A 12,797-nucleotide genomic window follows, 5' to 3' on the forward strand; every position below is an offset into this window, starting at 1 on the left:
ACCATAGATTTCTAAAAAAAAATTAGGGTTTTAGTTGCTGATTTTCCAAACTGAAAGAGAGAGAGTACCAACCCTAACTTATTGGTTTGAGTCTAAACTGATTTGGGAAAATTATAGAGTTTTCTAAACTGATTTTTCAAAATATACGGTTTTCTCAACTAATTTGGGAAAATATAGGGTTTTTTAAACTAAATTTCTAAACCAAACTTGGAGGTTTAAACCAATAATCTGTGAAAAATTTGGGAAAAATTAGGGGTTTAAACCAAACTTTAAGGCTTTAAACCATAGATTTCTAAAAAAAATTAGGGGTTTAAACAACTGAAAGGGAGAGACTACCAACCTGTGAGAGGAGGTTCACTCAGAATAAGAGAATACCGGAGAGAGGTGCACGAACCTGAGGGGCATTGTGACCCTCTAATGGACGGTTGGGATCATCCCATGAGAGAAAGAGGGCATTGTGGCCCTCTAATGGACGGTTGGGATAATCCCATGAGAGAGAGGGGCATTGTGACCCTCTAATAGACGGTTGGGATCATCCCATGAGAGAGAGGGGGGCATTGTGGCCCTTTAATGGACGGTTGGGATCATCCCATGAGAGAGAGGGGGGCATTGGGGCCCTCCCTCTAATGGACGGTTGGGATCATCCCACGAGAGAGAGAGAGAGAGAGAGAGAGAGAGAGAGAGAGGGGGGGGCATTGTGGCCCTCTAATGGACTGTTGGGATCATCCTATGAGAGAGAAAGAGAGAGGAATTGTGACCCTCTAATAGACGGTTGGGATCATCCCATGAGAGAGAGGGGGGCATTGTGGCCCTTTAATGGACGGTTGGGATCATCCCATGAGAGAGAGGGGGGCATTGGGGCCCTCTAATGGACGGTTGGGATCATCCCACGAGAGAGAGAGAGAGAGAGAGCCCTCTAATGGACTGTTGGGATCATCCCATGAGAGAGAAAGAGAGAGGAATTGTGACCTTCTAATTGATGGTTGGGATCATCCCATGAGAGAGAGAGAGAGAGGTGACGGTATTTTAAAAATGAGGGTATTTTTGTCCTAAACCCTTACAAACCGGTCACTATCACTATAGATTGGTTATTTCCAAGTCTCCCCTCTTCATATGTCATAGTCAGTAGAAAGTCCTTTCATTTGGTCATTTTCCCTAAATAAAATACAAGTGACAGCGTGATAAGTACAAAGTTCCTTTCCGCTTTAAGAAAAAACAAAGATTTATTCAAACGACTTTGTGTCTTTTTGATGGGTTATTCAGACGTTTGAAGATTTACTCAAACGACTTAATAAGCAAAATAAGACAATAAAAGGGGTGCAATTATCATTTCTCCATGATACTTATTGTCCTTTTTTTCCTTACAATCTCTTTTACTAGCTTCTCCACATTCAGCCAAGAAGATCCTCCTCGTTCTGTAGCCTTGTTGGCACCCTCCTTCCATTCCATGACCTTGTTCTTCATCTCCTTTCCCTTCTCTCCTTCCATCAATTCCCTAACAAGTCCCTCAACTTCCTCTCTCTTAACATTATTGTCTATTTCCATACCAATCTCCCATTCAGTGCACGCAAATCGACAATTCGTCTGTTGTTCGGCGAAAAAAGGCCAACATATAACAGGCACTCCACCACCTATACTTTCTAGCGTAGAATTCCAACCAGCATGTGTTAGAAATACTCCTATAGAAGGGTGAGAGAGCACTTCCTCTTGTGGGCACCAACTTGCAAGCAAACCCCTTTCTTTAGTCTCATTTACAAATTCTAGTGGCAAGATTGGAGAATCACCCATCACAATATCAGGTCTAGTTATCCACAAGAACGTATGCTTGCTATTTGCAAGTCCCCAAGCAAACTCTCTCAATTGTTCAGGGCTCATAACTGTAATGCTCCCAAAATTCACATAAACCACTGATTTGGGCTCTTTTGTATTCAACCACTCAATGCATTCCTTCTCTTCTTTCCACAAATTTGATCCAATTAGCTTCAATCGGCTATCTGATATCTCATTACATAAAATTGAAAGAGGGCCTACAGTGTAAATTGGGGGAAGCATGCTTGAGAGTACATTTAGAACATTATGTTCCAAGTTATCAGATGTATTTAAAATGATCCCTGATGCTCGACAACTTCTTCGGGATTCTTTGTGCAAAAAATCGAGCATGATGTCGTTTGGATCCGTGGTTCTAATAAAAGATGGGAGATCCCTTAATCGAATGTCCTTCATTCCCGGTATCCAATCAATACTAGTGTTGAGATATCCATTCGTGAAGTAGCTCTCATCTGTGCACCACACATACAAACTACGTTACCTTTATTTTAAGAGATAAAAACTACATTACTATTGTTAGTGATTTTGGATTTTCAAAATCATGTATTAATGTTTTGGAAAATGTTTTATCAAAAGCGTTTGGGAAAAAGAAAATGTTTTCTTGAAAAAATTTGCTTTTACAAAAGGATGTAGAAGTGTAGTTGAAAAGATAGTCCCGTACCGGATGAGAGAAAAGAAAGAGAAAAGCTTATAAAGCACTACCCTTTTCTATTACTTGTTTGATTGCACATTGGGTTGAACCCATAGTTGGACCCGCGGGACGGTGCAACGCACCGTTCGCACGCGCGCATGGGACGTGGGCAATGGGCTATAGGGCGCATAATGGCGCTTTTTTAGGCGCACTTTGCACTTCGCACGTACCCCCAACGGTCAAGTGCCAAGGGGGTGCGATCCACACCATAGATGGTTGATCTAACGATGACTGAAGAGAGGTTTTACTCAAACCAACAGTCACATCTAGGATCGATCAGGACCGTTCAATATCAATGGGTGCGATCTAACGGTTAGATTTCAAACATTCTGGAAAGGTGCCCTGTAGAGGTGTTTTTTCACACTGAAAAGACACCAGGTGGTCTATAAAATGTGCAGAATTCGGTCATTTCACACAGAAATCGAATTGGCAATTCTGACAGACTTTAAACTCTCTTCTACACTCCTACAAAAATCCCCAAGTATTTCTACATACTGTTTTTCTTTTGTTTACTGTTCTAGATACTGTTTTTCTGCAGAAACAGAATCTAGAGATTTCTCTAAGACTTAAAATTTCGGAAGGGCATTTCGGGTTTGATTCTGCTAGTGCTACGCGTCATCAAACATTAGTAGGGCTTCCCTACTAGGCTTCATTGTATCTTGGAGGCAATTCGCGGATCCCCTTTGCACACTACTAGTGGGGGCGAATCTTGTCTTAAGGAAAGTGATATCACGCCTTGAAGCAACAAGTTTCTGTTTTCTATCATCAACAGTACCCTCAACAAATTTTTTCCAACAACTATTACAATAAATCTCGATCTAATAAATGTCGTGAGCAATTCTGTCACAAAATAATGACTCTACTAGATTTGTAAAATGCAAGCAAATGTGGTGTCTGTCTTCGTAGATTATAAAAGTGGAAGACTATTTTTCCAAATAAGTCCTAAGAGACTTCTTTTCAGAAATCCCATTTTTTTATTTTTGTCTTCGACCCACCCTAACTCAACCAACCCAATTTAGAAAATCGGGTTAGACAAGTTGGGTTAGGGTTGACCCTCTCAACCCGAGGGTCGGGTTAGGGTTGAGTTAATACACTACCTTAGGTTGAGTTAGGGTCGTTCTCATTCTTATGCAACAGGGCCTGTGTTGCACCCGTAAAATTGTTTAACAAATCAAATGAAGAAGAAACTTCATTAAAGTTACCTTTGAATGGTGTAAGTCCTCTTTTGATGAGCTCAGCATAATGGAGATAGGCAAGGTATCCACAAGCGCTTGTTGTCCAGAATAAAAATTCAGGAATTTGAAGCTCATCAGCCGCGTCTAGGGTGAAGCTCATCACCCCGTCCGAAATTATGCAGGTCACTGGAGGTACATTTGTTGTGTTGTTGAGCTTAGTTATGAGGTTGCGAAAGGGGACCAAGCAATTTTTTCTTACTGAATCACAGAGAGCAGGGATATCTTGGGTCGCGTTGCGATCCGACGGCGGTAGACCATCGGGTATGGTCTCGAACCGGAAATCATCCAACCCCTTAAGAGAATCAGGCCCTCTAGACCTAAGTAAACGTTGGTGGTTGAACTCAGTGTTGATGAAGGTGATGTAGAAGCCTCTAAAATGAAGGAGCTTAGCAAGTTTTAGACTAGGGTTGATATGGCCTTGTGCTGGATAAGGTATCAGCACCACATGAGGCTTCTCCACTCCAACAGACCCCATCTCTGTGTGTTTGTGGAATGGGGCTATGAGCATTGGGCTTTATAGAGGAAGAGGACTGCAAAGAATATTATAAAAACAAGCGTAGAGCGCCCGTTACCAATTTTTTTTAATTAAGACGACTACTTCCAGGTGCACGAATCGCTTCTGCAATTTTTTTCTCCTCTTTATTTGGCGCAATTGGTGTTTCACACGTGAGCATCTAGTTTATTAGTAACCATTAGACCACGCCATGAAAGTTGAGACAATATAATAAGGGAGATGATAAATGCGCCCCTTTTCATTACTTGGGACACCCAGTTGCATTGAACTATGGCAATCAGGTCCCTTAAATCCATTGCACATGATGTCCGCTAGCCTTTTGCAGTCACAGATAAAGTGCAGCTGGTGTCCCGAGTAATAAAAAGGGGGCATTTATCATTTCCCAATAATAACTAGGGCAATGATAAATTCGCACTCCCTCTAGAATAATTCGCACCACTGTAAGCATTAAAAAGCGTTAAAGTCTGTCGCATACCCTCCTTTAAAGGGGTGCGAATTTATCATCGCCCAAAAACTATTGGTAAACCCCACTTCAAGTTTTTCCTACTACTTTTTTTTGGTCGATACCATGCAATAACTCTTCGTAAAGTGGGGGTAAATAGGGGTAAAGGGGTAAAATATTCATTTACCCTTGGTGCAAATCTTAAGGGTGTTCTAATAATCAAAATATAAGCAACTTTCTTCGTAAATTGTTTATGTGTTGCCATCTATTTACCGTGGAAGAGGCGAAATGGCATACACTAATGGAGGTAGTAATTAGAAGCTACACATCCAAGTCACATTGAGTGGAAGTCGAAGAAGTTATCAAAATACTCCTTAGTCATGGAAAATGACTAAAATACCCTTACAACATAAAAAATGATCAAAATACCCCATATGGGATAAATAATTAAAATACTCGGAGTCATGGAAAATGACTAAATTACCCTCATTACATAAAATATGATCAAAATATGCCGTATCGGATAAAACTGACCAGAATACTTCCGCATCATGGGAAATGACCGAAATACCCCTATATCGGGTGAAAATGACCAAAATACTCCTGAGTCATAGAAAATGAATAAAATACCTTATGACATAAAAATGATCAAAATACCTTCTCTTGGGGCTCCACGCAAAAGCAAATACTCCCACTTCGGATAAGTGAAGTGGATGGGGTTGGGTTATAAGGGAATGTGCACCCTCCCTCTAACAGCTAGCTTTTAGGGGTGAGTTCTACCCGGTTAAATTCTCCACACCTTCATACAAAGTAAAAATGACTAGAATACCCCCAAGTCACGGAAAATAACTAAAATACCCCCATGACATAGAAAAAAGATCAAAAGATGTTGTATCTGGTAAAATCACCAAAATGCCCCTACATCATGGAAATGACCGAAATACCCCTAGATCAGGTGAAATGACCACAATAACCCTTAGTCATGGAAAATGACTAAAATACCCTTATGCCATAAAAATGTTCAAAATGCTCCCATATAGGATAAAGTAACTAAAATACCCTGAGTCATGGAAAATGACTAAAATACCCTCGTGACATAAAAATGATCAAAGTACATCGTATCAGGTAAAAAATGACCGGAATACTCCTGCATCGTCGAAAATCTCCCAAATACCCCTATATCTGGTGAAGATGACCAAAATACTCCTGAGTCATGGAATATGATGTTACTTCAAATCATGCTTGCAAAATAGAGCATGTTAAATAGGGGTCAACTTGGGACATGCTCAACCTGAACCCAACAGGTTCAACCCGAATTACAATTGTTATGGCACATGCGCAAAAGACAAGTAAGCTCGATCTTATCCCTACAAAATGCAAAAAAAAAAAAAAAAAAACTGTGGAATTGAACAAATCGTGGGTCAGTTCCACTTTTGTCCTTATTTTCGAAACAAATCCCCTTTTGGAAGGGCATGTGGTGAGAGAGCAGTAGGGCAAGTGAAGTGCCTAAAAATCAGGAAACTAATGTCTCCAAGTGATGAGAAGTGGCTAAAAATTAGGAAAAAAGAAACTCTAGTACTGAAAATAGGATCAACTTTTTTCTTGATTTTTATGCCTCTCAAATCTTTCTCCTACTCCCACCCGCCCTACCCCCATCTCAATCTTGCCTCTCAAGATTTTTAGCCATTTTTCACTTCTTTATTATGCGAGCGGATAGGTGTTTCACGCCCTGACAGTCCCCTTTGGTTGAAAAAACAATGTTTTGTTCACTTCTTTATTATGTAGATGAGGGTGGTTCTTGCCTGGAAGGGGTTGAAAAATCTTCACAAATAATAGGGCTATGGTTGTCACTTAGCAGACATTTGGAGCATTGCCACCACATAGAAGTGATCAACGTAGAGGTGACACAATATAATACGTATAGGTAAACCTCACGGTCCCCATCTGTAGTTTTTCCTACTATATATATATATATTTTTTTGCCGACACCATGCAATAGCTCTTATGTGTAAACAAATGGGTTATCTGTTCTGAAAAGGAAAAAAATGTTTCTTTTTTAGCATTTATTTTGATAAACAATAGGTATATATTTTTAAAAGGGGAGCGAATGCGTACTGTTGGGGGAGTGAAAATATCATTGCCCTTTTTTTATTGTGATAATATTTTGTAATGTAAACATGCTAAGTATGGTATAAGATGTACTTGTAAAGTTTCCTTCTTAACAATTAGGAAACTTTTCCAATCAGAAATAGGATACATGCAGAGGCGGACCAGTGAGCGTAATCAGAAATAGGATACTTAAAAAGACGTTTTGTTGATGGCCTTCATTTCTTAGAATATTTCGTTTTCATTTAACATGCAGCACATTAAAGAGCCCCTTATTTTCAGGAGAAAGACACATGAAAGGAGACTAATTTTAGGAAAAGACAAACAAAAGAGAATAGAAACGCTGGAAAATGGGGTGAGAATATCATTTCCCCAGAGACAACAAAAAAAGAGTGGAAATATCATTCATCTTCAATGTCAAGCAAACGTTTATGATGATAGTCTTTTTCCACGTTAAAAAATATAAATAAAATACAGCAATCGGATTGGCATTGAATGACACACGCCACAAACGTCGGTTTTAAACACAGAAGAAAACAAACATGATAAGATGAACATATTTATTGATCTTTCCTTAACCGGAAAGTACACTCACTAGCTTGTCAATATTCACGTAAGAAGACCCTCCTTTTGTTGTCGCTTTCTCTGCTTTTACCTTCCACTCCATGGCCTTGTTCCTCATCTCCTTCCCTTTCTCCCCCTCCATCAATTCCCTTACAAGTCTCTCCACTTCATCTCTCTTCACATCATTGTCAATCTCCATGCCGATCCCCCAATCGGCACAGGCGAACCGACAATTCGTCTGTTGCTCGGCGAAAAAAGGCCAACAAATAACAGGCACTCCACCACTTATAGTTTCAAGCATAGAATTCCACCCACAATGTGTTAGAAACACCCCAACTGAAGGGTGACAAAGTACTTCCTCTTGAGGACACCAACTTGTTAGAAGACCCCTTCCTTTAGTCTCCTTCAAAAAATCGGGAGGTAAAATCGCCGAATCGCCCCTTACTAAATCCGGTCTAATGATCCACAGGAAAGGTTGCTTGCTATTAGCGAGTCCCCAAGCGAATTCAGTCATTTGATGAGGTGTCATCACTGTGATGCTACCAAAATTAACATACACGATTGATTTGGGTTCTTTTGTATCCAACCATTCAATGCATTTTGTATCTTCTTTCCACAAATTTGATCCCATGGAATTCAATTGGGGATCAGAAATCTGATTTGATAGAAGTGATAGAGGACCAATGGTGCAAGTACGAGGAAACATGCCTCTCAATCCATAAAGAACTTCAGATTCCAAGTCTTCAAACGTATTGATAATGACTGCCGAAGCTCTGTAGGCTCTCTCAGCTTCCCGTAGTGGAAAATGGAGCATGATGTCATTTGGATCAGTTGTCCGAAAGAAACTTGGGAGATCTCTCAAACGAATATCCTTCATCCCTGGTATCCAGTCAATACGAGTGTCTAGATATCCATTCGTTAAGTAACTCTCATCTGTACAACCACACAGTTAAAGGCTTAGATATATACTCAGACACCGTTTATTTCTTAATAGAAATCCCTCGGTTTAGAACTTCTGTTGAATATTAAAATAAATAGAGGAATGTGAATCCCAAGGCTTAGTTAAATCATGGGTGTGGAAATATTTACAGAACTTTTAAATCTTGTAAAGACACTTTAAATGAAACATCTGGATCGATTCTTCAAAGCATGGAAGAATAAATGACTAAAAAACACCAACCCTAACCGCTTTTGGAGTAATTAGTTGTTTAAAATATGAAACTCCGTTAGAATTACCTTTCAGTGGTGTAAGGCCTCTTTCAATTAGTTGTCGATAGTGGATATAGGCCCATAAACCACAAGCGCTCGTCGTCCAGAATAAGACCTCAGGAATTCGAAGCTCCTCTGCGACGTCTAGTGTGAAACTCATGACCCCATCAGAAACTATGCAGCTGATTGGAGGTGCACCAGGAGTGTCGTTAAGCTCAGTTACAAGGTTACGAAACGGAGCCAAGCAGTTCTTACTCGTGGAATCGCATAGTGCTGGAATGTCTTGTGTGGCATCGGAATCAGATGGCGGCAGACCATCAGTTATGGTTCGGAATCGAAAATCTTCGAGACCTTTTAGAGAATCAGGGCCTCTAGACTTAAGTAGACGTTTGTGATTGAACTCTGTGTTGACAAAGGTTATGTAGAAGCCTCTGGTATGGAGGATCTTGGCTACTTTTAGCATGGGATTTATATGGCCTTGTGCAGGATATGGAATGCAAATTGCATGAGGCCTCTCAATTCCCATTCTTCCCATCTCTCTCTCTCTCTCTCTCTCTCTCTCTCTCTCTCTCTCTCTCTCTCTCTTTTCTTTCTCTTTCTCTTTTTCTCTCCGTTTTATAGACGAAGATAAGAAGAGTAATGGGCTTTTATAACGAATGAGGACATTTGGAGAACAACCCATTTGACTAATGGAACCACTTGTAGTAATGATTCTAACTTGGAAGCAGGATTTTTTGGACGATTAGAGAAACAAAGTTAGACTTTTCCACGCAAAATTTTCACATCAATCAATTATGCCGAAGGTCATCCCCTTCCGGAGTATTCGTTTATCAGCTGTATCTTGTACTTGGTTTGCATGTCGACAGTACATTTTCTTAAGCAATTCACAACCCTTGTGAGGAAGAGACGAGCTTTATTTTAGGAACCATTTTATTAGATTATCTCTAGATCTTTTTCTCTTTTTTTTGGTTGGTTTTGCTAGCTAAGCATCATTTAATTGACCCTGGGAACTTGAATTTACACCTACTTTTAGACTTTTACACATGCTTTGAGATTTTTTCCTCAAAGTACACGTAAATCCAAGATCCCAAAAGAAATTAAATGATGCTTAACAAATGCCCTCAGGGCACTCGTTAGCAAAAATTCTTTTGATTGTCCTTACACATGTCGGTTAAGGTGCACTGGGAAAATGTTTTTACACACGTTTTGAGAATGTTTTGATTTTTTTATAAGAGTTTTTATATGATGCCCGACCGTCAAAGGACGGTAAGTGTGAAAAGATGACTACCATTTCAACCCAATAAATAAATAGCTTTTCAAATCAAATCTAACGTTTCTTCTTCTTCTTCTTCTTCTTCTCAATTTTGGATGTATGAAATTATTTTCATTAATTTAATAATGATGGTAGTGACGGATGATAATAAAATAATAATAATAACACGGTGCATCTACTCCATCAGAGTGCCCACGATTGGTATTGCCAGTAGTTGTTGGACCAATAAGAGTGCGCCCAACTTGATTTCATTGATGACGGTAGAGTTTCCACGTTCAATCACTTAACCCATTATTTATGCATTCTTTTTTCTAAGGGAAATGATATACTTGCCTTACTCGGGACAGCCCACTCTAGTATAAAAGAGTAGTAAAAAATACACTAGAGGAGGCTGTCCCAGGTAAGAAAAGAAAGCGAAATATCATGATTGTATAACATCCCCTTTAGACGTAAGTGCCAATACCAAAACAAGCCAAGTTGGCTCAATATTTGCCTTCTCCTCTCTCTGAATTTCATTATCCTACACGTCTTACCAAGAGGATTCGTATCTGTTGCAAACTCAACTCGTAAATCAACCTAAAATGCAACTATGTAGGGTTGAACGTTTACATTAGAAAATCAAAACGTCTTTCTCATCTCATTTTCATTCATGGATTATTTTTTTTTAAGTATACGTTCAAACTTATATAATTGCGTTTTAGGTAAACATATTTTCTTGTGATGGCTATAACTGTACTTGATCATTAATACATTGTATTTTAGGTTCACTTATTTTATTGTGACGCAATAACACGATGACACTAGTTGCAGACCCATGTGCGTTGCACGGGAACGGAGAACAGAGAAAATAAAGAATCAAATGAAGGAGATGGGAAAAAACAAATAACTTACTATTTTCTGTTTATTTCTTCTACCCAACTAAACACAGATCTCAGAGGTTTTCCTTTCCATTTATCAAGCTTGATGGTAAAAAAATAATCAATAATAAATTAAGCAACAGATGTTAAGCAAAAAGAGTACACTGCTACTAGAATTTTATAGCAAAGAATTCAAAATGAATCTTCACCGACATTGATGCAATCTTGATGCTAAAAAACAGAAATCAAATGTACTTTTCTTTGTACCAAGATGTATGGGCAGATGTATGAATAGATATATGAGTAGATAGTAGTCCTTTTAGCGGAATTTAAATCCAACCTATGCAGTTTGCTTAGGGAAAACCAGATGTATGGATAGAACATAGTCCTTTTTATTTCACAGATTATTGGAAGCAGAGTCATCCACCAAGGGATTCGCTAATGTACATAGCAGAAAAAAAGAAAAAAGAAATGCTTGAAGCACATAGGTAAGCAACTGCATCACCTGGACACAGTACAACTGATATGTGGCTGTCTTCGTTCCAATCACAACGTTAGGCTATTGTAGCAAAGGCAAGACAGTGGGATATTTCATAGAGAATAATTATACTTAGAATAGATAGAGTGCACATAATAGATAGAGAACGTGAGTGCATACATCAAGGGAGACAAAAACAACCGTGAAAAAGACAGCGAAGGGTAGAGCAATAGAGGTTGTGGAGAGAGAGAAATTTCTTTCCTTTCATTCTAGCATTATTTAATCGTCACTTTCTTCTTGAATAAGAGTCCAAGCAAAATCTTTTTCCTATCTAATAAATAAGAGTACTACACGACTACATCTCCTCATTAGATGATAGTTATTGCTTTAAAGAGGGATAGACACGTAGCATAACACGAAGAGTAGGGATTCTAGTATATATGGGATTCTAGTAAGAGAGACATAAAGAGAGAGCGAAAAGAGGAAATAGCCCTAGTTTCTAGGGGCAAGGATTCTAGGATATATGGGATATACATTTAGAAAGAACGGGTGCAGGAGGGGTGCCCCGTGGCAGCACTACGCTGTGCGACATTCAGCTTTACTTATATATAGTTAGCTTAGATTAGAATCCTTGTAATTAAAGAATATTATGGAAGCCCGGTAAAAAAAAAAACAGTCCCAATCTACAATAGAAACTTTAATCAGTTTACTTTGTGGATAGGCGAAATAAGAGTTTTTATATATGGAGCTGTCATTGGATCAAATATACAATAGATCAAATGTGTGAACCTTCACACCCCGAAGAATATATATAAAAAAAAATACAATTCAAACAGATCATAGAATAATCTGATCCTTTAAATTTACAAATTCCATCTTATAGCAATATATTAGATCTAAAGAATATGGATTGTGAAAAAAAAAAAATTGAACCACAAGAAAAATCTGGAACAGAAATCATAATTCACAAAGCTTAAAATCCACTTCTTTAAATTCTAAGCCTTCACATCTTTCTATAATATAATAAATTCTTAGATAATTGCAGAAGAATAAGATACCGAGCCAATGAAACGAAAATCCTATGATTCAGAGCTATAGAGTATTCACTATCCATGATTTTCATCACCACATAAATCACTATGTGCATCTTATATATAAACTAGATCATGAAAACAGAGCAAAGAGAACAAACATCAAATAAATTTACTCTTTATCTCAAGATAAAATCTCAACAAGAACTGAAAATTAACAAAAAATCAAATAAACTTACCTTTCTTGTTGAGATGAAAACCTCAAAACAACAATAGGAGTTGATCGAAGCGATTTACCCTCAGCGAAACTCCTTTGCTAACAAAAATTCCTCAGAATCTTCTTTGAAACACAGATTTAAGGCATCATTTAAAGGATCAAAGTAGATCTAACAGTAATGAGGTAGAAGATAGGTAATTTCCGAGATTTATATTTAGATTGAGAATTTAGGGTTATGAATTAGGGAAATTAGAGATCTGATGCTAAAAGGGATGGCAATCAAGGAGATCTAAGGTATTGAGCAAGATAGAGGTGAAAATAAATGATCAGAGCACCGGCGAGTCTTGCCGGAG

At 38.5% G+C, this 12,797-nt stretch overlaps 2 protein-coding genes across 2 annotated transcripts; both read right to left on the reverse strand.

Moving 5' to 3' along the window:
* Positions 1-1,097: 1,097 nt before the first annotated feature.
* Positions 1,098-4,386, reverse strand: LOC143848342 (7-deoxyloganetin glucosyltransferase-like). Its single transcript, XM_077357261.1, has 2 exons — positions 3,721-4,386; positions 1,098-2,279 (listed from the first exon to the last, which is right to left on the reverse strand). Exons 1-2 carry the CDS (start codon positions 4,259-4,261, stop codon positions 1,327-1,329), a joined length of 1,494 nt encoding a protein of 497 aa, XP_077213376.1. The 5' UTR covers positions 4,262-4,386; the 3' UTR covers positions 1,098-1,326.
* A 2,839-nt stretch (positions 4,387-7,225) lies between these two features.
* LOC143848929 (7-deoxyloganetin glucosyltransferase-like) lies at positions 7,226-9,218 on the reverse strand. The gene is made up of 2 exons (XM_077357976.1): positions 8,616-9,218; positions 7,226-8,312 (listed from the first exon to the last, which is right to left on the reverse strand). The coding sequence occupies exons 1-2, from the start codon at positions 9,121-9,123 to the stop codon at positions 7,390-7,392; spliced, it is 1,431 nt and encodes a 476-aa protein (XP_077214091.1). The 5' UTR covers positions 9,124-9,218; the 3' UTR covers positions 7,226-7,389.
* Between the last annotated feature and the right edge of the window lie 3,579 nt (positions 9,219-12,797).

This window comes from Tasmannia lanceolata, unplaced genomic scaffold (assembly GCF_043159265.1).
Source record: "Tasmannia lanceolata isolate RefF3 unplaced genomic scaffold, GAP_Taslan_0.1 ptg000016l, whole genome shotgun sequence".
Lineage (NCBI taxonomy): Eukaryota > Viridiplantae > Streptophyta > Magnoliopsida > Canellales > Winteraceae > Tasmannia > Tasmannia lanceolata.